The sequence below is a fragment of the Poeciliopsis prolifica genome, unplaced genomic scaffold, assembly GCF_027474105.1.
Source record: "Poeciliopsis prolifica strain line A6 unplaced genomic scaffold, Auburn_PproV2 SCAFFOLD053, whole genome shotgun sequence".
NCBI classification, from domain to species: Eukaryota; Metazoa; Chordata; class Actinopteri; order Cyprinodontiformes; family Poeciliidae; genus Poeciliopsis; species Poeciliopsis prolifica.
Genome location: NW_026562428.1, coordinates 2177483 through 2201478, shown reverse-complemented (window position 1 = coordinate 2201478; position 23996 = coordinate 2177483). Strand labels below are relative to the sequence as shown.

The 23996-nt window shown below is 43.9% G+C and overlaps 1 protein-coding gene across 4 annotated transcripts; it reads left to right on the top strand.

The window, feature by feature from the left end:
* The first annotated feature begins 529 nt into the window (after positions 1-529).
* On the top strand, positions 530-21968 carry LOC129378741 (collagen alpha-2(V) chain-like). Of its 4 annotated transcripts, XM_055059206.1 has the most exons (58): positions 530-872; positions 5734-5946; positions 6793-7008; positions 8104-8313; positions 9071-9289; positions 9685-9909; positions 9999-10015; positions 10103-10135; positions 10222-10254; positions 10925-10978; positions 11522-11614; positions 11717-11788; positions 11871-11915; positions 12015-12068; positions 12149-12202; positions 12291-12344; positions 12437-12490; positions 12573-12626; positions 12955-12999; positions 13132-13185; positions 13270-13314; positions 13476-13529; positions 13722-13820; positions 13906-13950; positions 14049-14147; positions 14221-14274; positions 14560-14667; positions 14742-14795; positions 14876-14974; positions 15418-15471; positions 15588-15686; positions 15755-15808; positions 15884-15937; positions 16013-16066; positions 16262-16315; positions 16408-16452; positions 16538-16636; positions 16912-17019; positions 17121-17174; positions 17254-17307; positions 17394-17447; positions 17533-17586; positions 17674-17781; positions 17861-17914; positions 18017-18070; positions 18147-18308; positions 18383-18490; positions 18602-18709; positions 19137-19190; positions 19281-19388; positions 19473-19526; positions 19630-19737; positions 19848-19901; positions 19983-20090; positions 20203-20551; positions 20657-20847; positions 20926-21168; positions 21259-21968. In XM_055059206.1, the coding sequence occupies exons 1-58, from the start codon at positions 779-781 to the stop codon at positions 21403-21405; spliced, it is 5397 nt and encodes a 1798-aa protein (XP_054915181.1). In that variant the 5' UTR covers positions 530-778; the 3' UTR covers positions 21406-21968. The 4 variants fall into 4 exon arrangements, with proteins under 4 accessions (XP_054915181.1, XP_054915182.1, XP_054915183.1 ...); XM_055059207.1 differs by lacking the exons at positions 6793-7008; positions 8104-8313 and having other exon boundaries at positions 532-872; XM_055059208.1 differs by lacking the exons at positions 5734-5946; positions 6793-7008; positions 8104-8313 and having other exon boundaries at positions 534-872.
* The last annotated feature ends 2028 nt before the right edge of the window (positions 21969-23996 follow it).

Below are 23996 nucleotides of genomic sequence, written 5' to 3'. Positions count from 1 at the left end.
GTTTATAACTCCTATAAAGCATATAAACTAGCTCTAAACCTGCAGAAAATGGCATTAATCACAGACCTACCTGATGTGATTCAACAGTACTGACATAATAATGAACCCACATATCTGATAAAGTCCTTTAAATATTTCTCTCCATTTGAGCCAGTGACATTGCAAGTGACCGAAACCTACAAGCAGTGAAGCCAAAATAGCTGAAACAAGCACAAAATCAAACACCTGCGAGTTATCGGGTCCGTTTTGGACATTTCTATTAGAGTGATGGATTTGCCACATCTTAAGGCGGCTCCTTCACATTAAAGGAGCAATGTCCTTGAAAGGTCCTTGAATGCAGATTAGAGGTATTCTCTTTTCCAGAGGCACCCGTCGTCCCTCCTCCTCCCAATTAGAGCCGATTTCACGCAGCCTTTAATCAGGGCCACCTTTCATGCCATTCGCCGGAGCCTGAAGAGGAGGGTGGCCTTCGACTAAAAGTAGAAACGATGAGAAAGCAGACGAGTGGGAGGGTCGAAGGTTGAGAGAGAGTGGCAAGGAGGTCTGGGTGAGGAGGGGTGGGGGCTGAAGCAGGAGCTTGTTGCAGTGAGCTGTGATTGCTCATCCAGGAGCCGGTTGCGCTCGGGGACGTTTGAGTTTTGTTGTTTTTGTTTCTTTTTTTTCCTGTCTTTCTGTCTTCCCGGCCTGGATGCTGTAGCTCGGGCTGGGCTTCCCTGGACCTCTCTGATCCGCTTTGCAGCAACCGCTTGTGAGGACGCTGCATGTCTGTTGCGCAGACATGGGCACCTCAGCTTGCTCCAGGATTACCATCTGCTTGGCCCTCACCTTAGCTCAGGTGATTGCTGTGGCCTGCCAAGAAGAAACAAAGACTGGTGAGTGACGGCCGCCTGAACCGCCGATATTTCAGGAAAGGAAAATTTGTCTTCTTTTGTTGGAATTTTATTGGGTTATGAATATTTGTGTGCAAAAATGTCATGTTTATGTTCACTCTGATGTTGCTGGGGGCTTTTTCCACTTTGTGGATTTTTTGTGTCATTTGTTTCCAACAACATGAGCCTTTTGGTTGCTGAAAATGTGTGATTTCCACTTTTTCTTACGAAATGCATTTTAGTCTGAAACATATTTACTCCTCCAGATAAGTTGGCAACAGTGTGGCTTATTCTTAATTGAAAAGGGGGATGTTGTTAAAGCCAATTACGGATATTTGTTGTATCGTGGGAGAACACCTGTTCAAAGAGGAAAGTAATTACGATTTGATGCTGAAGTGATAAAAATGTATTTTTGTTTTTCTATTCATTTGAAAGTGACACAATTGTTCAAAAAAAATAAAAAAAATAAAGCAGCGATTTCCATCTTAATGCTCCAGCTAACTCTAAAGAATGGACCCGGGCCGGCCAGTCTATTTCAGTGCAGAGTCGAGGCTGAATGACAGGGTTGGAGAGGCCACAGTTATAATGATGTGGCTTCCAGGATGGGACGGACAAATGCAGGCCACTAATTTTGGTCAGACTCCGGGGCCAGCGGCAGACGAGGACACACCCAATGTGAGAAGATGCTGGATATGAAATATGCTTCTCCCCCGGTTCCATCCAGCCTCACCTCCAGGGGAGCGTCCATGCTGCGAGGGAAAAGTGAAAAAGAAGGAGGAAAAAAAAAAGCAAAACATCTGAGCATGTGCACCAGATGTTTTGTAGGTTAGAACCTTGTGTGGTACTGCTTTAGCTTTTAGTAGCGTTTAATGTCACCGGACAAATACTGGGCAAAAAAAAAAAATTTGACATACATAAAATGACAGTTTTGTAAGCATTTATTGCTGTGGTATAAAAATGCAAACTGACTTGTTTTGGATGAATAAGAGTAGGGTTTATTATTTTAATACTTTCTCCACAGCTTCTTTAGAGGAATGGTTCCTACTTATGAACAAATATATGTTTAATAATTATTCAGTTGACAAAATAGGTGCGTTTTTCAGGTTGGTTTTCAATCAAGGGCCGTGGTGACTCACCACATACTTAGTTTCGCTTACATACTCAGCATAGAAGGATCGCCAAGTAAAAAACACATTTGGATTTCACTGATTCATTTCTATTAACATATCTCGTTCGTCAAATTAATTCATTTCAACGGGCAATATTGTATTTGCCCGTTCACAAAGTGCCATTTTATAAGACAATCAAGTATGTCAACTTTCTTTGTTGTAAAAAATTACATATAATTAAATAAAAAATATGTATATATTTATATAAAATATTATATATCTATATATAGAGAAAGTCAATAGAAATTTGACTTCATTGTTTATCTTGAAATTGGTCCCCTGTCTCTTTAAAAACTCTTGCTCTTTCTGAAGCTCCGCCTCCAAGAAGTCGTCACAACATGGCTCCTCTATTAACCCTTCAACAACATGTTTCGCTAGCATTGCGTTGAGAAGTAGCTCCGATAGTGAGCTCAGCAGTTTCTCCAGGTGTTTGCTAAATGCTGCTGGGAACTCTGGAGGAGCTGCCTGGGGGTTACGGCGGGGGCGTGGGGCCGCTCTGTGAAGCGGAAGCTTAAGAACTGCAGCTCCCAGGAGGCATTGCGTCTCAAAGGCAGCGCTGGCTCCACCCAAGAGATTAAAGAATTCCTCTGACAGGTATGTTTTTGTTGAGGGAACAACACGCAGATAAAAATTAAATTAGCTAAAAAAGAAAAAAAAGTCTAAAAAGAAGTCAATTTTACATAAAGTTGCGTACCTTAATCTTTAGCCAAACAGAGAGCAGAATTTTTAAAAATGCTATGTAGCTAACATTAGCGTTAACATCACACCTGTACTGTCAGAGTTCAGCTGTAAACTAATATGGTTCTAATATAACTTGACATTAAATCTGAACGAGTTGCTTAAAGAGGGTATAATGTTTTGGAGTTAGCAGAGGAAGCTAACGGTGCTTCCTCTGCTATCATGCTTTGAGTTTGTTTGAGGCTAAGCTAGCTATAGAAAGGGTTATAAGTTCCTCTGTCAGTAACTCTGAAAAACATAGTTACTAACATTTCACAAAAACATCATGAAGAGTTAGAAAAAACAAAAACAAAAAACAACATAAGTCCCCCGCCCCCATCAATATCTAGTGTATCAAATTAACTCCAGGAAATGCTTATATAAATCATTTAGGAGCCTAAAGAAAAAAAAAACTCCCCAACATTGTGCACACCACAGTACTGAAACTGCTCTTGTCAAAGTGCTCAACAACATCCATACGAATTCAGAACCACTGCAGTGTAATGGTTTAGCTTGTTTGCCTTTTAATTTGCCTTTTAATCATATAAATTATAAGAATTTGGATTTTCCCTGTTGCTAAACATGCACCAAACAAATAAACTTCCGTGCCATTACCTAGATTTTTTGCGCGACGTCAAAAAAGTTATCAAAATCTAGGATTTTGTTTCAGACTATGGCGTAAAAAAAACTATTGAAGGGATTTAAACATCGGGGAACAAAAAAAAAAATAAAACGATGAAGGAACTATTTGGTGGGAGATTGATTGGTCATTAAGAGGATGATGTTTGACTTTATTAAATGAATATAAATAAGAGCGATAGTTTTGGAAAATATGTTTGCAAAGTATCAGTACAGTATTACCTACAGCGGTGTGTTTGTAGCTTTCAAAAGAAAATATATATATAAAACCTTATTTCCATAAGGTTACTCCATTATGGCAAAAAAAAAGGGAATATATTTGCCCACCAGGTTGCACTTGACTTGATCTAATCTTTACACATCAAAGTTCCTCTTCAAGTCCTTTGATGTTTGTAACCTACATTTGAGCATAGGGGGCGGACAGTTGTACCGACATGTAAAAAGACATAAACTATGGACATAGTACAAGCTTATCCTGTAGCTGAAGCTATAATTATGTGCCACTGAAAAACGGCTCACGTGCATTGTTGGAAAGTTTTTGACATACAAAGGTTAAAAACCTAAAAGGCTGCATGACTGTCTTAAGTACAATCTCTCCTGCAAAAATACACTCCACATCGACCTGTGACTCTTTCCTTTGGTCTGAAGCAGGTTTGAAAGCAGGAGTTTCCTTCGGGTGTGGTATGTCATTGCTGTCCCGAATAAAGTCAAACCACAAGTTTTAACCCAAACCCAACATATAATACAGACTCAGTGGTTTCCCCTGAAATAACTACAGCTGCTGAAAACCGTCGTCTTTCTCGGGGAGAGGCCTCGCCACATAATTAGTGCTTAGCGACGTCAGAAAAATGAGTGGATTTAAATGCAGTCAGAAAGCCCACAGCATCAGCAGGTGGCGAGATTTAACCCTTGGTATTTTGTTGTTTTTGTTTTGTTTTTGTGTTTGGTTTTTGATATGCAACATTCCTATGTGTAGTTTTTTTCTCATTTGTTTTCCCCCCTTGCTACATCAGCCATGTGTTTGAGAAAGATACATAAAGAGTCTTAAAGTTTTCCGCCTCTAAGTTGCTACCAGCGGATGTGTAAACCGTCGTAAATCCAACAAAAATAGTAACAATTAAAAGAAAACCCCGGCTCCCATGTTCATTAAAACCAAAAAATAAATAAATAAATCATACAGTTTCCTTACTTTTTTGGAGTATTTTAATTACGGTCTGAAACATAAATAGCATATGCTTCTTTTTTTTTCTTTTTGTCTTGTTAGAAAACCCTTGCTGCAGAATGTAGCCAATGCCCTGCAAACGGTGCAAGCATGCTATACCATGCTAACAAAATGTAATAAAACTGTATTTTTGAAATGTGGGATGATGATAAATCACTCCGCATATGTGAGTAAGAGATGAAGACACAGTTTGCTTAATGACAGCAATGCAACTAACGATTACGCTAGCTGGTTGCATATGTTGTTAGCACGTGTTCCTGGTTGGAAGCGAGGACTCTGACGGTGAAATCCGTGCCAATTACTAAGCATATACGTTTCACGTTAAATGTCGGCAGAGATTGCTTTTGAAGGGATAATTGCACAGTCGCCTGCAGATAGATTTATAGACGACTTTACAGCCAAAAGCTGTTGACTGAACCACAGTCTAGTCAGCTTAGATTAAAGACCTCTGCAGGTAAGCAGCGACTTGCCTCAAATATGCATTTTTTTCCTCCCTCCATTTCACAATCATGCATGAGTTTGTTTTAGATTATCACGTAAGAAAAACACTGACGTTTGTAGTTGTTATGTGACAAAATGTCAAATATCTCAAGGGGTACAGGTATCTTTCACGAAACATGGAAATGTATTTCTTTGAAATTAGCCAATTTGACAGAATATCCTTAAACTGAAAAACAGTTTTTGGTTTAGGTCTCAAAAAGTGAATCTGCTCTGAGTTACAGTGTGAAAAATGTAAACTATGTCACATTTTTCTATTTTCCCCATTATTGTAAGCACGCAACATAAATGAGATTTCCAGTTATATTTTTATAGGCAGCCGGTTCCTGCAGTTGTTCCTAAAAGACGGTTGATGCAACCTAGTGGGCAAACGGGGAAACTGCAGCCCCTTTTTCTTTCATTTCCAGGTTTGTTCAAAACATAAACCCAAAACTATAAAAAAAGGAAATACAAAAGCTGCTACCTAAACATTATATGTGCAATTGTTTGCTTGGATTCATTAAATTGAACAACCAGCTGTGAAGTTTGTAGTTTCCAATATGTCGTCCTCCTCATCATCATCATCACTGGATCAGACCTCCGCAGAGTAACATGTCGGCTGCTGCTCTGCTTGACTCAGACGGCTGTCAGGAAAACGGAACGGTCTACTCCGACAATGAGATATGGAGGCCGGCGCTGTGTCGAACCTGTGTGTGCGACAGCGGCCGTGCAGTGTGTGAGGACGATGTGTGTGAGGAGCTCAGAGACTGCCAGCGGGTGGTGTTTCCAAAAGGCGAGTGTTGCCCCATGTGCTCCACCCCGCCACCGACACACACAGCAAACGCTGATTCAGGTAAACTCTGACCCTTCACTACTGGGGTTCACAGTACATTCACGTCCCTTTCAGTCACCACCATGCATCATTATGAGGTCTTCCTGTCCGGTTTGGATGTATAAATACTGTAAAGAAAAAAAAAAGTCATTAATGTTGTTCTTGCCAAATGTGTTTACAACACTATATTCTAAAAGAAATCAAAAACACAGTTAGATTGTACGAGTGAGTCAGAAAGCATTGCAAAAGATTCTAATTCATAGGATCAATGTAAAAAAAATGTCAATTTTCTTTTCGGTGTAATTGTTTTGAAAGTGTCTTAAAATTAATCTGCAGATGGTATATTTTATTAATAAGCAAATGATTGGTACCAGTGGGTTTTGCTGAGCTATGGGTCTCATATTAAGCTGACTGCTACAGATAAATCCTCCATATGCATTTGTAAAATTTGTTACCAGAGTGGCTTAAAATCTTCTGTATTAGTTGGAAAAGCACTTATGATTTTGAATTATTCATATTATGGCTTGAAAAGTGTCAAAATAACTTCATCTCATGCATCCAATTAGGTCAAGTGCCAAAAAGGAAATTGAATTTCCCTACAAGCAGAATTCAGTTTTCATGTTGTTTTAGGATTTTTTTTAAAGCATACACATAAAAAACCCAAACAATCCAATTAGCTTCATGGCAAAATATTAGGAACCAATCATCTAAATTCTTACAAAAATTGAGGAAGTCGCAGACAAACGGATGCAATGCTAAAACTGCTTATTCTTAAGGCATTCCCAAAACTCCCTTCAACGATGCATTGTGCGCACTGAAAGGGCATCGTCTGCAGTACTCATCCGGTTGGTGTTTTCTCCCATGAAGAGACCTGCACAGAAAATGGCACCACCTACTACGACAATCAAATGTGGGCCCCAGAGCCGTGTCGAGTCTGTGTGTGCGACTCGGGAGTTGTGGTGTGTGAGGAATTGGTGTGTGAAGAGCAAAGGGGCTGCGAGACAACCGAGGTCCCCGAGGGCGAGTGTTGCCCTGTGTGCTCGGCCAACAAACCAAACTCTCCTTTCTTGGACGATAACACTGGTAATAAATATTATGAACTGATGTTTCGGTGATCCGATTAAAAGACAAATAATTCTAGCTCTGCAAATAGACGATGTATCAAAATGACTGTTTTTTTTGTGTGTGTGTGAGACCAAAAGCGGAAATAAGAGCGTTACCTTTCGTATTTATTTCCTGGAAACCCCCCAAAATGGCACATAAAACAGTTTTGTAAATTGTATAACTCATTTCAACATTGTCCTATAAAATCCTTGCTGAAGTTTTTTGAAACAGAACCTCCCATAGGTTATGTTCAATACTACGTTTTTACTTAGGATCGAACTTCTGGTTTTGGTTTAACATACGGAAACTTTCACAGACTGTTTAGATTCTAGGTAGTGACCCAAATCCAACATTTTGGTTTTAGCTAGCGTGACATGGCTAAGTTATACCTTTACCCAAAATCTGTCAAATTTTTCTTGCTAAAATTATCAGTTTTGTTTCCACAAACTTGAGTTTTTTTTTTGTTGTTATTTTTGAGCTAACATTTTTATTTTTAGCTAGTGTGAGCTGGTTAAATTATACATTTACCCAAATTGAGCTAATTTTTTGTGCTAACTTGAATTTTGCTTTCCAGATAGCATCAGCTAGACAAATATGAATACCTCTTGTCACTTTGGTGAGCAAGCTTAGTGAAGTAGCACCTAGTACCTTTTCTAAGTACTCATCGAAGGGCTATTGTTTTCCAGTTTCAGACAGTATTTTTCATGAACTTAATCAAAGATGTTTTCTAGGTAGTATGAACTTTTTGTTCTTTAGCTAACCCTTATGTTTTCTGCCTAAAGTAAGCTGATCCCTTGAACCTAGAAATCATTGTTTTTCAATTAATCTAAGCTACATTTGCCTAAACACAAAGAACTTTGTATGCATGTCCATTTTTGTCCATATATCGTGAACTTTCCGAATCATACATTTTCTGACCTCGCTAACACCACATTTGTTTTCCAGGCAATGTGACCTGCCCAAACTGTATAGGTTTCAGAACCTAACCGAGAAACTGCAATACATAAAGCTATGTCTTTATCGTCTCAGAGCAGCTTTCCATACTGATGCCCGTTGCTGTTCTTCCTCACAAAGATTCCTGCTCGATGGATGGCAAAACCTACCCCAACGATCTGATATGGAGCCCAGAGCCCTGTCGGGTGTGTTTTTGCGAGAAAGGGACGGTGTTGTGTGAGGACGTGGTTTGTGAGGACGTAGGGGATTGCCAGGCCACAGAAATCCCGGAGGGCGAGTGCTGCCCGGTGTGCTCGGCCGCGAAACAGCAGCAGCCCCACGCAAAAACTGGTAAACTGCAAGCGTGAGCCGCAGATTTGTTTCTGGTCGTTGACGTCGACTTCTGCGACGCGGTGTTTGTGCGCTCCGTGGCCGGTGGTGCCTTTTGGTCTCTGTCTCGGCCTGAAGATGACGCTTCAGGCGCTTCAGGCCTGAAGGTGACGCTTCAGGCGTCACCTTGTGCACACACACCATTGTGGACTGTTGTTTTTCAAATCTTTGCGCTGCGGTCTGAATTTCCCTCCAACAGTGCTTCTTTTCAGGTCGCAGATGGAATACATAAACTTTCGACGAGATAAGCTCACTTCTCAACATGTTCACACGTCATGTTGAGCAAGTAACTTACTTACAGAATAAGGTGTATTCCTCAGGGAAATTGTTGCCTCTCTGTTATGATGAGATTCTGTAAAACTCATAATTTTTCAGTTTTTTTTTTTTTTTTTTTTGCCTTTGTGAGTATTTAACAAACAGATTTTGAATAAAGCAGCAAAATACGCATGGTTTTTCTGTGTTTGTTTGCAAGGGTTTTTTGGCAGCAAGCAATTTGAATTTCAGATTCAAACTCACTGCACGCTTGCATTTTCTTGGTGGCTATTTTTGCTCACCATGTATTTGAGCTGGAAAACCAGTTCGACTCAATATCTGCCAAAACATCAACAAAAATAAAATCTGTTTGTGTTAGTTTTAAATTGTGTTGTCAAGTAGGCGGTACCAAGTGCAGCTAAAACAATTGGATCAATAACCCAAATTTTTATGTGTTTAAATTAAGACACCTGCACAGAAAATGGGAAGGTCTACGCCAATACGGACATGTGGAACCCAGAGCCGTGTCGGCTGTGCGTGTGCGACATGGGAACCGTCGTGTGTGAAGATGTGGTGTGCGAGAACCTCGGCGATTGCCAGAAAACGATGATCCCCAGTGGTGAATGCTGTCCTGTGTGCCTAAGTGTGCCTTCAACGTTTTCACCCAACACCGACCCAACGACAGGTAATTTACCAGAATCTGACCAAACACAAAAGCGATTGTACCAAGTAGACGGTTGCTCGAGAAGAAGACGGCGATCAATTGTGATTGATTACGCTATAATAATAGTCGTGACGTTGAAGACGGTGACGATTTCCTTGAAATTGCTGCTCGGATCTGTAGCACGGAGCTGGATTTGACTTTGGGTGACTGACGAAACATCAGTGCTCAGATCTTCCTAAAAAGCTCTTGGAAATGTGCAGTCAATTTCAGAAAGTACAACTTTGTCTCTGTAAAGGAACTTGTAAGTTCAGGAAAAGACTGCTATCTACTAAAGAATCGACCGTGGATGACATTGTTACATTTTGCAGTGACAATTTTCATGTTCCTTTTTTTGTTTTTTCTTCTCTGTGCCGCAGCCGCCGATGAGAAGAAATCAGAAAACTGCCAAGTCGACGGGGAGGTCTACCATCACAACGACATCTGGAAACCCGCACCCTGTCGCGTCTGCGTCTGCGACAACGGCGTCTCCATCTGCGACGAGATTCAGTGCGAGCCGCTGGCGAACTGCGAGAAGGTCATCACCCCCGAGGGGGAATGTTGCCCCGTGTGCGACAGCTTCGCCAGCGCCGGCAGGAGGATCGGTGAGGTCATTTTTTCTGACAGCCAATTAAATTGCCTCAGTAGAAATCAACTCTGTGATAATTGTCTCTTTTTCTTTTATATATTCAAGAAATTCTGGGTTTCAAGGTAAATCACTGTTTTATTCACACACTTTTATTTATGAGAGGAAAAATATGGCAGCACAACCAACAAGCTATTTTGTATCCTTCACAGGGACAGAAAGGGGAACCGGGCGACATACCGTATGTAAGTATAAAATGTGGAAAAAAAATTTTGCGCATCATTTTTGAAGCTTCCCATCCAGAGATAATGATGATCTGCTCGTTCTTCAGGTTGTGGGAAACCCCGGACAGCAGGGACCAATGGTGGGTAACCTGCTTTTGCCAAAGGTTTCCCAATTCAGAACAAGGTCTTCAGTAAAGTCCAGTACGCATTACAAAATCAAATAAACACAAAATCTAAGAAAATAAAAACAGAACATTTTTGATATATTTAACCTTCAAGTAGTTGCATTGGTTATATTTGGCGCCCTCTAATGTTCAGATGAATTGCGGGGCCGCTCTAATGAACACAACAGAAGCAGATGCTAAGGTGATTATTTGTGATCTTTTCCGAGGCCCTCCAGCCAATAAAATGAACTTAAAACTACAAACATGTGCATCTCAATAAAGGTGAAAAGCATTCAAATGTTTATCGCAGTAATTAAAACGATGACATAAAACTCCTATGCGATGTAGGTTTATTGCGCCGTCTTGCTGTGCAGAAAGAAGTTCCTGCGTTCGAATCCTCGCCTTGGTGTTTAGATTCTCGAACCCAAAAACAGAGGGTGGGACAAAAGAAAACAAAGTTAGAAGTGGCATTGGATGAAAACTTTCTTAAAGGAGACGTGATTTTTTCTTCGCAATAGCCACACAAAATATCACTCAGCTAATTTGGGATAGATGACTTCTCTCTTATATCCTTATTTTGTGTTTTTTTTTCTTCATAAAGTGGAGGGGAAAAAAGTGTACAAGCTAACCTAATCTCATTGTTTAGGGCCCCCCGGGACCGCAGGGAAGAACAGGACCAAGAGGCTTCAAGGGCAGACGGGTGAGTTTTGAAGAAAGTTTTTCTTTTGAGACGACGTGTACAATTTAATCCCGAAGCTTCCGATTATTTCTGTTTCAGTTTTATGTGTTGCAGTCTTCTCCACTCCAAGACTTTTTACACCTGAACTCTTTATCATAAGTGATAAAGAGGTCATGACTTTATTATTTTCCATACTTTACTTCATAACTATGAAGTAAAGTTACCACATAATTTATGTTGAATGTAATCAGTTATCTAGTGTAGTGACATTATCAAAATGTGTTGTCATTGGAAGCAGATTTTAGTTTTTATTAGAAGCGTTTTTCAAAATCTATTACCTTGAAAACATATGAAAGTAATCCGCAGCACGCGCAGTACTAAAGTCCTACAAGGTACTAGATTTTTTTTTCTTATTCTTACTTTAGCAAAATGTTAATGCGAATGCTAATAGCGTAAAACAAAACCAAACAAATAGAAATGACAGTTAAGGAGATACTCAATGCAATGAGATAAAATTGAACTTCATCATGACATTCACTCTCTATGTCATGACAAAACTTGTAGGGATTCACTGGACCCCCGGGGTTTGACGGTGAGCCCGGTGTCCCCGGAAATCCAGGAGAACCTGGTCCCCCCGGGGATCCCTCTCCTCCCGGGGTGAGAACTCTCATATCTGCTCAGCACTTTCTAACGTATTATTGAGAAAAAGGCTTAAAAAATCTGTTTCTGGAGGTAATCGTTGACTCGTTTCTCCTTAAGGGAAACTTGATGTCGCAGATGGCTGGTTTTAGTGAGAAGTCAGGTTTTGCTCCAATGGTGTCCGCAGCGAGGGTGAGTGTGTTTTAGGTTTGCAAAGAAAGCGTAAAGTCAAGATGTTTTTCATCACCTGAGAATTAAACCTTTGCTGTTGCAGGGTGAAGCAGGACCACGAGGACTTCCTGGACCAACTGGGCCTCCAGTGGGTTTTATGCTCTTACCCAAAAATATGAGAATGAATTTAGTTTTTGCAAACTAATGCAAATTTCAGATGTTTTTAACTTTTGACGTCTTACGTTAGGGCGCAACCGGCGGTCAGGGAATTCCCGGAGAACACGGAGACCCAGGACCAATGGTGGGGCGACTCCTTTGTCACGTAAATCGCGGTGGCGGGCGACTGCAGTTGGATGTAACAGCATGTTGAATATTCCACAGGGTGAGCCAGGTCATCGAGGACCCGACGGACCTCCAGGGAAACCAGGACCCGACGTGAGTCAGAAATACATACATCCTCGGTTTTAGTCATCTGATAAAATACATTCAAGATTCACTTTTTTTACACTTTTTTTATGGGCAGGGAGAGGCTGGGCCTGCCGGTGCAACCGGAGAACCAGGATTTTCAGGATCACCGGTAATAGATTTACTTACGATAACATAAGTGGATCCGTGGCATTTTACAGTTAACGGGGGATTTTGACAAGTTATGGTTTGGTTTGAATTCAGGGTGCAAGAGGATTCCCAGGACTTCCAGGTCTTCCAGGACGAAAAGGCCCCAAAGTAAAGAAAATTTCAAGCTTTTGTTTGCCGTCGACTTCTATTGAAATGGATTCAAAACTAAGCAGAACTTTAATTCCAACAGGGACACGGTGGTCTTGCAGGACCGAAAGGCGAGTCTGGGGCAGTCGGAGCCAAGGTATGACATTATCTTGATACAGAACTATCCAAAAAGAATGAAAAATTAATTCATCCATTTAAGATCACAGACTTCCCTCCCCTAAGTCAACAACTACATCTCACCTGAGAGAATTCTGAGGTATCCCTTAGACAATAAAGGCAAAAGACCACCAAGTTGGGGTTGGAAAAAGGTTCCTTAAGGTTTATCCACAAGCTGATTGTTAGAGAGAAGCACAAGTTCACCTGCAACGCTTTGTGAATTAACCAGAAATCAAAAAGTTATGGATAAATGTTACAATCAGTTCTACAAACTCGACATTTTATACCTGCATCTCTGTTGACTTTAGGGTGCATCTGGTACTGCCGGTCAAATGGGCGCTCCAGGACCCGCGGTAAGCAATAAATCCATTCAAATTCAATCCGTACCAATAATGCCAGTGTTCCCGTGTCTGACTTATATTAAGATGTAGAGGAGAAACGGAGAGTGGAAAGCAGCGTCCCAGTAAATCTTTCTTTTGTTTCAGGGTCCTCCTGGTTTGCAAGGAGAAAGAGGCAGAATTGGACCCACTGGTCCTTTGGTAAGAATGAAGCAAACCAATCACTTGATGTCAAAGTATCGAAATGTCAAAGAGCGAAAGCTAACGGTCTATTTTTTCTGTCAGGGTAAACGTGGTGCTAATGGCCATCCTGGCAAACCCGGTCCTTTGGTAAGAACGACATTGATTATTTGCGTTTGATAGTAATTGTTGTAAGCGTGCGTTTGTACGCTATCGGTCCAGCGGAGACAAAATATTCTCATTGGTTTTGTTCTCTGATAAGGTTCAATTTGCACAGAATGTGAAGTTAAAATCATCTAATCCAACTACAGGGTCCAATTGGAATTCCCGGTATGCCAGGATTCCCAGGAAGTCCAGGAATGAAGGTGAGATTCTTTACACCTTTACATCGATGTCATTTTAAGAACAGACACAATGCCTCTGCTCTGGTTTTAGCTTCACTTTTCAAAAGTCTTTACAGTCGGTCACTTTTAGAGGCCAGGTATGGCAGCAAATCAGGAAGGAATCCTTTACAATTTCCTGAAATATTCATGACCCGATTGATCTCTGGGAGTTAGGGTGAAGCGGGACCCACAGGAGTCAGAGGGAGTCGAGGGCAGCAGGGAGCCAGGGGGGACGGCGGACGTGTCGGACCACCCGGACCAACCGGACAGCAGGTGAGTCCAAATCTGATACCAGTACCAACTTTGTTTGTTGGTTTCTTGTTTACACTTGAAAGACTCATTTTGGTGCTTAAAACAGGGTGCTGCAGGACCTGACGGGGCCCCAGGCGCCCGCGGTTCCTCTGTGAGTCTTTGCAACGACGCAAAACAGACATTCCACCTTTTTAGCAAACCGTCGATGCCTTTTTTTTTATTGAGCATGTCTTGTTTTCTTCTCCACAGGGTGTAGCGGGTTTACAGGGGCCGCCTGGTTTGGTTGGCCCCGCTGGTGCTCCTGGGCCCCAGGGCACCACAGGAGCACCAGGACCAAAAGGCCAACTGGTAGGAACTTTATTAAATTTCCAACTTTGGCCAGACCCTGAACATTGAAATATTTTGGTCTTTGCTTTAACAGGGTGATGCTGGACTCCCGGGATTTAAAGGAGAAGCTGGGCTTAAAGGAGAAAGAGTAAGTAAGAAACTAAGACCTTAACTCTTAGATACATGAGTGACCGGACCCTACGATTAATCACATTAACCGTGATGAACCGATTATTCAAATAATCTTGAACTAATTTAGAAAATGACTGAAAATGGTCATTTTTGTCAGCAAACGACCATTTAACGGCTATCCAGATTATCAAATGACAGCAACTTTTCATCAAAAAAAGCTGACAAAAAGGGTCAATAAAAACCTCATCTTAAAACTTTTCTTTTGTTCTGACTGATGTATTGACTAACCCGTTGGTGGCAGGGCGACCATGGTGTTCCAGGGCCAATCGGTCCATTGGGTGAGGATGGAAAGCGTGGCCCCCGAGGAGATGGGGGAACCATCGGGTCTCCAGGACCACAGGGGGAGATGGTGAGTCACTTAACGATGTCAGCCATGAAAACTTACAGGACATACGGTGCAACTTTCGGCACTTTGCTTTTTAGGGGCCACCAGGAAACCGAGGTTTTCCCGGTGCAGATGGTTTACCAGGACAAAAGGTATTAAATACGTTTGTTGCTAATTGGATTTATCATAGCAGATTGCTGGGCTTTTAAAAATTTGATTCTTGCTCAAACAGGGGGCCCAGGGTGAGAGAGGACTGCCAGGATCGCCCGGCATCAAAGGTTCTCTGGGAGACCCGGGACGCAACGGAGAGCCAGGACTAACGGGAGCACGGGTAAAGCGACATCTCTGATAAATTTTCCGACATTTCTTCCAATTCAAATTTAAAAGGAAAATATGTAAACACCAAAAAGTCAATGCAAATCGAACCATCGATGGGTGAAACCAGAAGTTTACATACACAAAATTTAAAAAAACACATCGTTTCAAGAACGTATTGCATTCGAGGATGCAGATTATTACATAATATGGTTTTTGTTTATGCTGTAGTACATTTTAAAGCCAAGTCTGAATACATTACACACCCTCTTTTTCATGTTAGCCGTGGAACAGTTGCAGTAGGCAGAATTTGATTTTATTTAGAAGTATTAGAAGAAAGAGGGCTACATGCAAATGACGCATTTGTTCCAAGTTTGCATCGTTCCGTCGTATAAACTTCCAAGACGTAGGCTAAAGTTTGTGTTTTCACACAACATTTTATTTGCCTTTTTTTCCCAGGGTCTCTCGGGGCCGATTGGTGCTCAAGGAGCAGAAGGAAGGCAGGGTCCAATGGTGAGCCCCATTTCCCAACTCTCCTCAAGATCTCGCTACGACACAGTCTTGCGATGCCCCAGTGCCTTTATTGTTTTCCCAACGCAAAGTTTTTACGTTCGCCCTCGTGTTTTTAGGGTTTGGCCGGAGAGGACGGCAAACCTGGCCCGGCCGGTTCTGTGGGGACCCGGGGTGGTGCCGGAACCATGGGTCTGCCGGGACCAAAGGGCTTCGCAGTAAGTCAGACGGGTTCCGGAATTAGGCGTCGTAGGAACTTGCTGATAAACATTTGACTCGTTTGTAGGGCGACGCTGGAAAAGCCGGAGAAGCTGGAAGTCCTGGCGCTCCGGGTCAAAGGGTACGGAGCTAGGGGCCAAAAAGCCATACTTATGTATGCTTCACAGATCCTTCAATGAGCTCTTTTGTGTTCCAGGGAGCAAATGGAAAAGATGGAGAGACTGGCGCTGCTGGTCCACCTGGTCCAGCTGTAAGCTTCCATCTCCTTTTTCTAGATTGAAACTAAGGATTCTCGTGATTTAGCCAATCTTTCTTTATTCTTTAGGGCCCTGCAGGAACGAGAGGAGAGCAAGGACCTCAAGGACAGACCGGTTTCCAGGTAAATGACATAAAAGCATAAACAGAACTTAGCTCTTAGTCCTTTGTGTTGTGATGATCCAAAGCCAATTTTTTATGCTAGTAGATTTTGATCCAAAGTCGCTTGCATCACTTTTGGTCTATTGACTTTTGCAATGTTCCGTTGTGTCTTTTTTTGTTGTCAATGATAAATGAACGTGAGATTGATGTTTCCTAGGGTTTACCTGGACCCTCAGGTCCCCCTGGAGAGGCAGGAAAGCCAGGTGACGAGGTAAAAGGAACTACCGCTAAATTAGTATTAGCGCTAATCTAAACCAAGACCAAAACCGTTGCGTTTACTGTTGTATTTTTTTTTTCCTACAGGGTCTGGCGGGTGAAGCCGGCTCTGTTGGAGAGACGGGTCCAAGAGTGAGTCCACCGATTCTGCCGATTGCTTCAATCCGTTATTCCGTGGCATCCATGAACGTTCTGTTATCTGACCTTTTCCATGAAGGGCGAAAGAGGAGCGCCGGGAGAAAGAGGAGAAACCGGTCCCAACGGGCTTCAGGGACCAAAAGGCGGTCCGGGAGCACCGGGATCAGACGGTCCCAAGGTATCGTTGTGATCAGGACTTTTACTGAACCCGTAAACGTTCGTCCTACAAACATACTCTGATCAATCAAAGCACAGTGATTGACCTGTTCGGTAGAACTTTTGGTAGCAAACTGTTCTGTGAGTTTGGTTTGTGTCAAGAAAGCATAACAAGGATCTTCTTAAAGAGACAGAGACCAATTTCCGAAGTTAGACTGCTCCAAGTCGATCTGTACCATGTCGATGGTATATTGTGCAGCCTTAGGTCACAATGTTGGTGCGTGTTTTACACTTTAGGGTAGCCCAGGTTCAAAGGGGGCTGCTGGAGAGCCAGGTGGTCCAGGACTTCAAGGGATGCCAGGGGAGAGAGGTATTTCAGGACCATCCGGACCAAAAGGAGACCCTGTAAGTTAACGAATAAGACCGTATGGTTGGCAAAGAAGCAAATAACCCATCGGGAAAATGTGGAAACGACAAACGACTTTTACGCCGATTTGCACTGACAGGGCTCTGTCGGCGAGAAGGGACCAGAAGGAAAGGCAGGAGCTGACGGTGCAAGGGTAGGTCCAAAGTCGGTGGCTAAATGGTGTCCAATTAGAAATATTTACATGTCTTTAATTGTATCCACATTTTTTAAAGGGGCTCGCTGGTCCAGTTGGAATTGCTGGTCCAGGTGGGCCAAATGGAGAAAAGGTAAGCTGACAGCACAAATTTTTTAGTCTAGTTTCTAGACACAGGTGTAACGATGTGATCTCAGAAGCTGCATTTTGTTTCTTCAGGGTGAAACCGGTCCACCGGGACCAACGGGACGCCGTGGCACCAGGGGAATCCCTGTCAGTAGAAACTCTTGAACAGCTTAGCCATCAGTTTTATGTTTGAATACGATAGCGTTTTAATATTTGCTTGATCGAATGACAGGGTTCCAGCGGAGAGCCCGGTCCAACCGGGGCAGTTGGTTTTCCCGGACCGTCTGTAAGAATCCTGTGAAACACTAGAACACGAATTTAAAAAAAATAAGAACAGAATCCGTGATTTTGTGGTTTGCTTCCTTTTTTTTAGGGTCAAGATGGCCAGCCAGGAGTCAAAGGTGAAACAGGAGAACCAGGACCTAAAGGAGAAGCGGGAGCTTCCGGACCTCAGGGCACGGCCGGGAAGCCGGGTGAACAGGTGCAAAACGTCCAATGAAAATTTTGTATGTCTGAAGTTGCATTTTGATAAACATCCTTTTTGACTTTCATCTGCTAAGGGGCCCGTTGGTGTCGCGGGGCTGAAAGGAGGTCGGGGAACACAAGGTCCAGCTGTGAGTAATAGCTGTCCAGTTATAGAGAACTTTTAACCTGTCTAACTCTGCAGCTAAAGCGCGCTAAAAGCACGTCGTAATCGAAACGACTTCTTCACGCAGGGGTCTCCCGGTTTTCCCGGACTGCCTGGAAAAGTGGGACCTCCGGGTTCACTTGTGAGTTAGATACCCCGACATTGGGTTTTTACTCAACAGCAATCACTGCGGAAACCAAAACCGATTTGCGTTTCAGGGTGCGACTGGAGCCGACGGCCCCGTGGGCGCTCCCGGAAAGAAGGGCCCTCCAGGGATCGGAGGAGAAAACGGCGCTCCGGGCCGTCAGGGAGAGAACGGACCGCCGGGACCAGCGGGAAGCCCAGGAGAGAAGGGAGGACCAGGAGAGGACGGCCCTCCGGTAAGACGAAACGAAGCTCTTTCTCATCAGACTCACATTTCCGACAATGAGACACCGTCACTTCTGTCCCTCAGGGCCCCGACGGACCTCCGGGACCGGCAGGGACGACGGGACAGAGAGGAGGGGTGGGTCTTCCCGGAGTCCGAGGGGAGAGAGGTTCGCTCGGACTGCCCGGTCCTGCGGTACGTACTGCCGCTGCTCTTTTCTTCACATCCCTCCTTCTCCGGTAGCCGCCACAACAAGGCGGTTATTTCTGTGATTCCGACCGTAAACGCGAGTAACTCGTCTGTCAGGGTCCGCCTGGAAAAGCGGGAGCTCCCGGTGCTCAGGGGACCAACGGTCCTCCGGGTGTGGTCGGTTTACCCGGATCCACGGGGCCGAGAGGCGATCCCGGTCCTGAGGTTTGTTCAGTCTTTTCTCTTTTCTGGTGTTTTTTATAGAAGTTACATATGTATTTCGAGCGGACGAAAAGTACAAAATCAAAAACAAAACTACTGACATCTCACAATCTGATTTCAAAAGCAATGGATTCCTATTGTTCCCACCTAATACTTGATGTAGCGATTTTTGTATTTTAATTTTCCCAAAACATTCCACTCAATAAGTCAAATGAGGTACGTAAGGTAAGCAAAGATTTTGTTTTTGTGTTGTTTTTTTTTAATTTCTCACTTTTGTCAACATTTGTACTTGATTTGTAGAAACATTAAAATTTCATACATAGTTAATGTTTTTGCGAGTTAAAACATTTTTATTTTTTTGTAGCTTTTCTGCACTTTTTTTTCCCGCTGACGTACGTTATGTTTTTTCTTTCTTCGCGTCGTTGTCCAGGGCATCGCTGGAGCCGAGGGGGCTCCCGGTAAAGACGGCCTCGTAGGAGAAAGGGTGAGAATAAAGACACTTGTTTCTGCTAGTGCGTCTTCTTGGGTTATACGAACACAAGCATAAAGTCACGTTTTGTTTGCGCGTCTTTAGGGCGACAAGGGGAACCCGGGTCCCGAAGGCCTGCCTGGCGGGCCGGGGTCTCCGGGAAACGAGGGACCGGCGGGAACAATCGGCGGTCCCGGCCAAAGAGGAGAAACCGTGAGCTTTACAACCAGCTTAGATCCCGTGTCGCGTGTTAAAATTGCTGATCCGCTGCCTTTTATCGTCTCTTGGCGAATTTAGGGTTCCAGAGGACCCCCCGGACCACAGGGACAGCCCGGTGTACGGGGAAAAGTGGTAAGATGGGCTTTTCGCATGAAACGCTTGAAAAAACTTTAGCTGTTTACAACTCCCATGTGTCTTTTTTTGTCTGACGTAACGAAATGTCGTCGGCTCAAAGGGCCCTCAAGGACCACAGGGGGACAAAGGAGGAGCCGGAGAACCCGGCGAGAGGGGCCAGAAGGGTCACAGAGGCTTTACCGGACTCCAAGGCCTCCCCGGAATAACCGTGAGAACGTTTTTCAAAGTTTACAGAACAAAACGGTCTCGTTAAAAATACTCTGAATTGAACTTTGCTAAACAGCGAGGCTAATCAAAACGGGATCTTTTCTAACTCAGGGAGCCACAGGAGATGCGGGAGCTCGAGGAATTTTCGGACCAGCCGGACAAAGGGTAAACAAAACGAGAGTGAAACACGACCACGTTACTGATACGAGTTAGCATAAAACCGCAGCATGTCTCCAAAACATACAGGGGCCTCCTGGAGTGGTGGGTCCTCCGGGAAAGGAAGGAAACGCTGGCCAGCCGGGACCAGCGGGGGCTCCAGGCAGCAGAGGATCCATAGGAGACCTCGGAGCTCAGGTGACGCAACGCGTTTCATCTGAAGTCCGACCCGGGAGCGTTTTCTCGTCTGGATCCGACTCGTTTCATTCGAGTTCAGCCTCGTGAAAACGCCCGTCTGGTTTTTCTTCAGGGTCCTGCCGGAGAACCCGGGCCGCCCGGTCCTCCGGGGCCTCCGGGTCCTCCCACAGCGGCCGCGGAGGAGCTCTACGCCGTCGAGTACGACGCTCACGGCGAAGTTCTGGACGCGGCGGAGCTCGGCGAGTACGACGCCGCCGCCGCCGATCCTCCTCCTCCGCCAGAGTTCAACAAGGACGAAGCGAAGCCCAACGACAACATCTCGGGCGCCGAAACGGGGGTCCGAGCCACGCTGAAGACCCTCGACGGACACTTGCAGAACCTGCGCAGTCCAGACGGCAGCAAGATGAACCCTGCCAAGACCTGCCAGGACATCAGGCATTGCTATCCTCAGAAAAGGAGCGGTCAGGGTCACGCCGCTTGCTTTTGAAAATGTGTATTTTTTTACTCATAATCTTACTTTAAAACCGCGTCGCACGACCCGATCCGTCTCATTTCATTCGTTGCAGGTGAATACTGGTTGGATCCGAATCAAGGAAGTACCAAAGACGCCATCAGAGTGTTGTGCAACATGGAAACCGGTGAGACCTGCATTCCTGCCAATCCGGCCAGCATTCCCCGCAAAGCCTGGTGGACGAAATCCACCCCAAGCCCCAACAAACCCATCTGGTTTGGCGCCGATATGAGCGGCGGAGGCAAAGTAAGAAGACGAGAAAAGCTTCGGCGAGGAAACCGCTCAACTTTTCAAATTCCGTGACATTCGGTCTTCTCGTTTCAGTTCTTCTACGGCGGCAAGGAGGAGCAGCCCAACGCTGTGGCGGTCCAGATGAAGCTGCTGCAGCTTTTGTCGAAGGAGTCGCACCAGAACGTCACGTATCACTGCCGGAACAGCGTGGCCTTTAAGGACGAGCAGGCCGGCAACTTTAAGAAGGCTCTCGTCCTCAAAGGCGCCAACGGACAAGAAATGAGGGCGCAGGGCAACAGCCGGCTCAGATACTCTGTCATCGAGGACGGCTGCTCGGTAAGCCTTGGAGTCATTCAACCAGACGCAAATAAAACTTGACGTAGAGAGAGAGAAACACACACACTCACTTTTCCGCTTCTTCCTCAGAAACTAAACGGAGAGTGGGGCAAGACAGTGATCGAGTATAGAACTCAGACCACCACCAGGCTCCCCGTCGTGGACTTGGCCCCAATGGACGTCGGGACGGCCGACCAAGAGTTCGGTCTGGACATCGGGCCGGTGTGCTTCTCATAAAACGGCAAAGACGGACGCTGTCGGTTTTCTTTCAGAAAGAGGGTATAGAAGCTACCTGTTTCATCTCTGCCTTTCCTCATCGGTGACGGAAGGACACTCGTGATATTTATTCCAGTTTTCAGTACATGGAAAGGAACCTGTACCGCAAAGATGTGTAGACGGATGGTAAACCGGCGGAGCGGGCTTTAAAAAGAAACGCCCACAGTTTTTCTAAACGCTCGGATAAAGGAAGAGTGGACGTAGGATAGCCGTAGCTCTTAATTTTCCACGGAATAAAGAATTAAATTATTGATATCTGTGCAAAACAGTCATTTGAAAAAGGTGTAAATGCAACACGTGATTGTAAATGGTAAAACAGTATTACTTTTCAGTGAACGTAATGCAATTCTTTTGACACTAGGGGGAGACAAAGTCTTATTATTTTGTGTTATTATTATTATTAGTGATTTCACTTGATTTTCCAGGTGAAAAAGGCAATTTGCTCAGTTGAACGCAGTACAGTTGTGAAGACGCACGATGACTTTATTTGAACTGCAACAAATAAATAAGAAATAAATGTCTAACGGGTCACTGTCTTCTTGCCCTGCGTGAGACGGGTGTGTGAGAAAAGCACCAAAATAAAAAAGAAGTCAGAAAAGAGGCGTTTTTCCAGGAAGAGAAAGAGTCAAAGTTCAGGCCACACATGTTTCAGGGTCGGCCCTCGCTCCCCTCGCGCAGCTGCGGAGGCGGCCAGTTTTAGCCGCCGTTTCTATTTTCGTTTGTGGAAAATCAGACAGGTGAAAACGTCGAACCGGACAGAGCCGGTTTCCAGAGCCGCACACCTGCAGTGCGAAGGACACGCTCGTTTGTGTCGGTGAAAGACGCGTCGTACGCCGGCTGTTTTATTATTGAACTTCCTTCCTCCAAATATAACGGGACAGCTGAGAAACACACAACCCTAACACTATTGATCCACTGAGACGCTTGAATCAGTCAATGAGCTCAAAACCTGGACTTTGACTAGGCCTCGGGACTTTCAGCTGCGAACCCACATTTTGGGATCCACTGTTGCTCTATCAAATGTTTTCAATTTTAAAAAGATCTCGCTGAAAGTAAATATGAGTATTTAATACAGAAAGTCATGCCAACTTACCTACTTCTTGTCAGCTTCTTAAAATGGTTGACACTTGGCAAGCTAAATGCAATGTTTACAAAAAAGTGCTACGATTAAACAGGGATGTTTTTTTGAGTGAAAACAAGGGATCGTTTCTAAATTCAGATGCACCTCAGATGTCATCTCTGAACTCCATGCAGGTTCATTCATTCATTTATTTAATTTTTGTAAACTATCCTATTCCTTTTTTTTTAAATTATTTTTACCATTCTTCCCTACCCTATTTTTTTTTACCCTATGACCTAACAGGATATTTTCACAATACATATATAAATCTAAATAATAGCGTAAGATGTTATCATTTTACATTTTAAAGCTCTTTTGAAGTTCACCAAGAAAGAACATAACTAAAATTAATCACTTAGTTCATTCCACAATTTCACACCAATAACTGAAACACATCTGGACTTTATCTGGCTCTTCTCTTTTGCACATTCAAACATAAACAAACCTCGCAAATTAATATTTATTCTCTCTTAACTTAAATCATTTCTGAACACCTGAAGGGAGACTTTTGTTCAATGCTTTAAACATTACTTTCAGTATTTTTACATAAACAATATCTTTATATTGTAAAATATGACTGACTAAAAAGTTTATCAGTTGGTTCCTAACCAACGAGGAATAAATTTATTAAATCTTTAAACACATTTTCGCCAAATGAAGTGAACACAGCAAACTCATGTTGTTACTCTTATCACCAGAAACGGACATGCGGGCGGGTGGGGGGGTGCCGGTCTTGAACAAGGAAAGGAGCGGAGCCACTCACAGCTCGACACGGCGAAATGGTTCGAGGCCTGCGTCTTGGACGCGTTTCTTTCAAAGCGTGGCTTTCTGAGAGACAACGGGCCTCCCTCTGTGTGTTTCATCCCGGAGACGGCGATAGGATTTAGCAGCAACGCCCAGATCCTGACTGGGGTGTCTCTCTTTCCCTGAGGAGCCTTGATGAGATTTCCCAGCTACACCCTTTTCCTTCCTGTGCCCCCAGCAACCTCACCTCACAGAACACAGAACACAAACACTTAAAGAACACAAAGAGCTACCAGGAGAAAACGTCAAACTCTGCGTTACTCTGGCCGGCATGAGACGCAGCGATCAGAGGCTGTTTCCTCTTCCAATAACTGGACAAAGCGTGTTTAGATTTCTTATCCATAACTCTGCGCATTCTGGCAAGTTTTCCTGTTTCTGTTTGTCTCCTGATTTGAGCTTGCCCAGACGATGGGGTCGGACAGCGCAACAGCTTCTCTTGACTTGTCTTCTTCTTCTCCTCCGAGGTCAACGAGGTGTCCCCCGACTGAGCTATTTTCAGGTGTTTCTACCTCTAGAAAAAAATCTTCCAAGCTGTTCATTGCAACACATTGAAATGACTTCAAAATGAGAATCACTGCAGCCTGAAAATAAATTCCAGGAACTTATTTAGTGTTTTTTTTCCCACATT

What these genes read in the sequence shown, in the direction of transcription:
- LOC129378741 (XM_055059206.1), top strand. Translation starts at nt 779, where the DNA reads ATGGGCACCTCAGCTTGCTCCAGGATTACCATCTGCTTGGCCCTCACC. An exon ending in GAGGCTTCAAGGGCAGACGG is followed by an intron (nt 10,979 to 11,521) that starts GTGAGTTTTGAA and finishes CAAAACTTGTAG; the next exon opens with GGATTCACTGGACCCCCGGG. An exon ending in CTGGGCTTAAAGGAGAAAGA is followed by an intron (nt 14,275 to 14,559) that starts GTAAGTAAGAAA and finishes CGTTGGTGGCAG; the next exon opens with GGCGACCATGGTGTTCCAGG.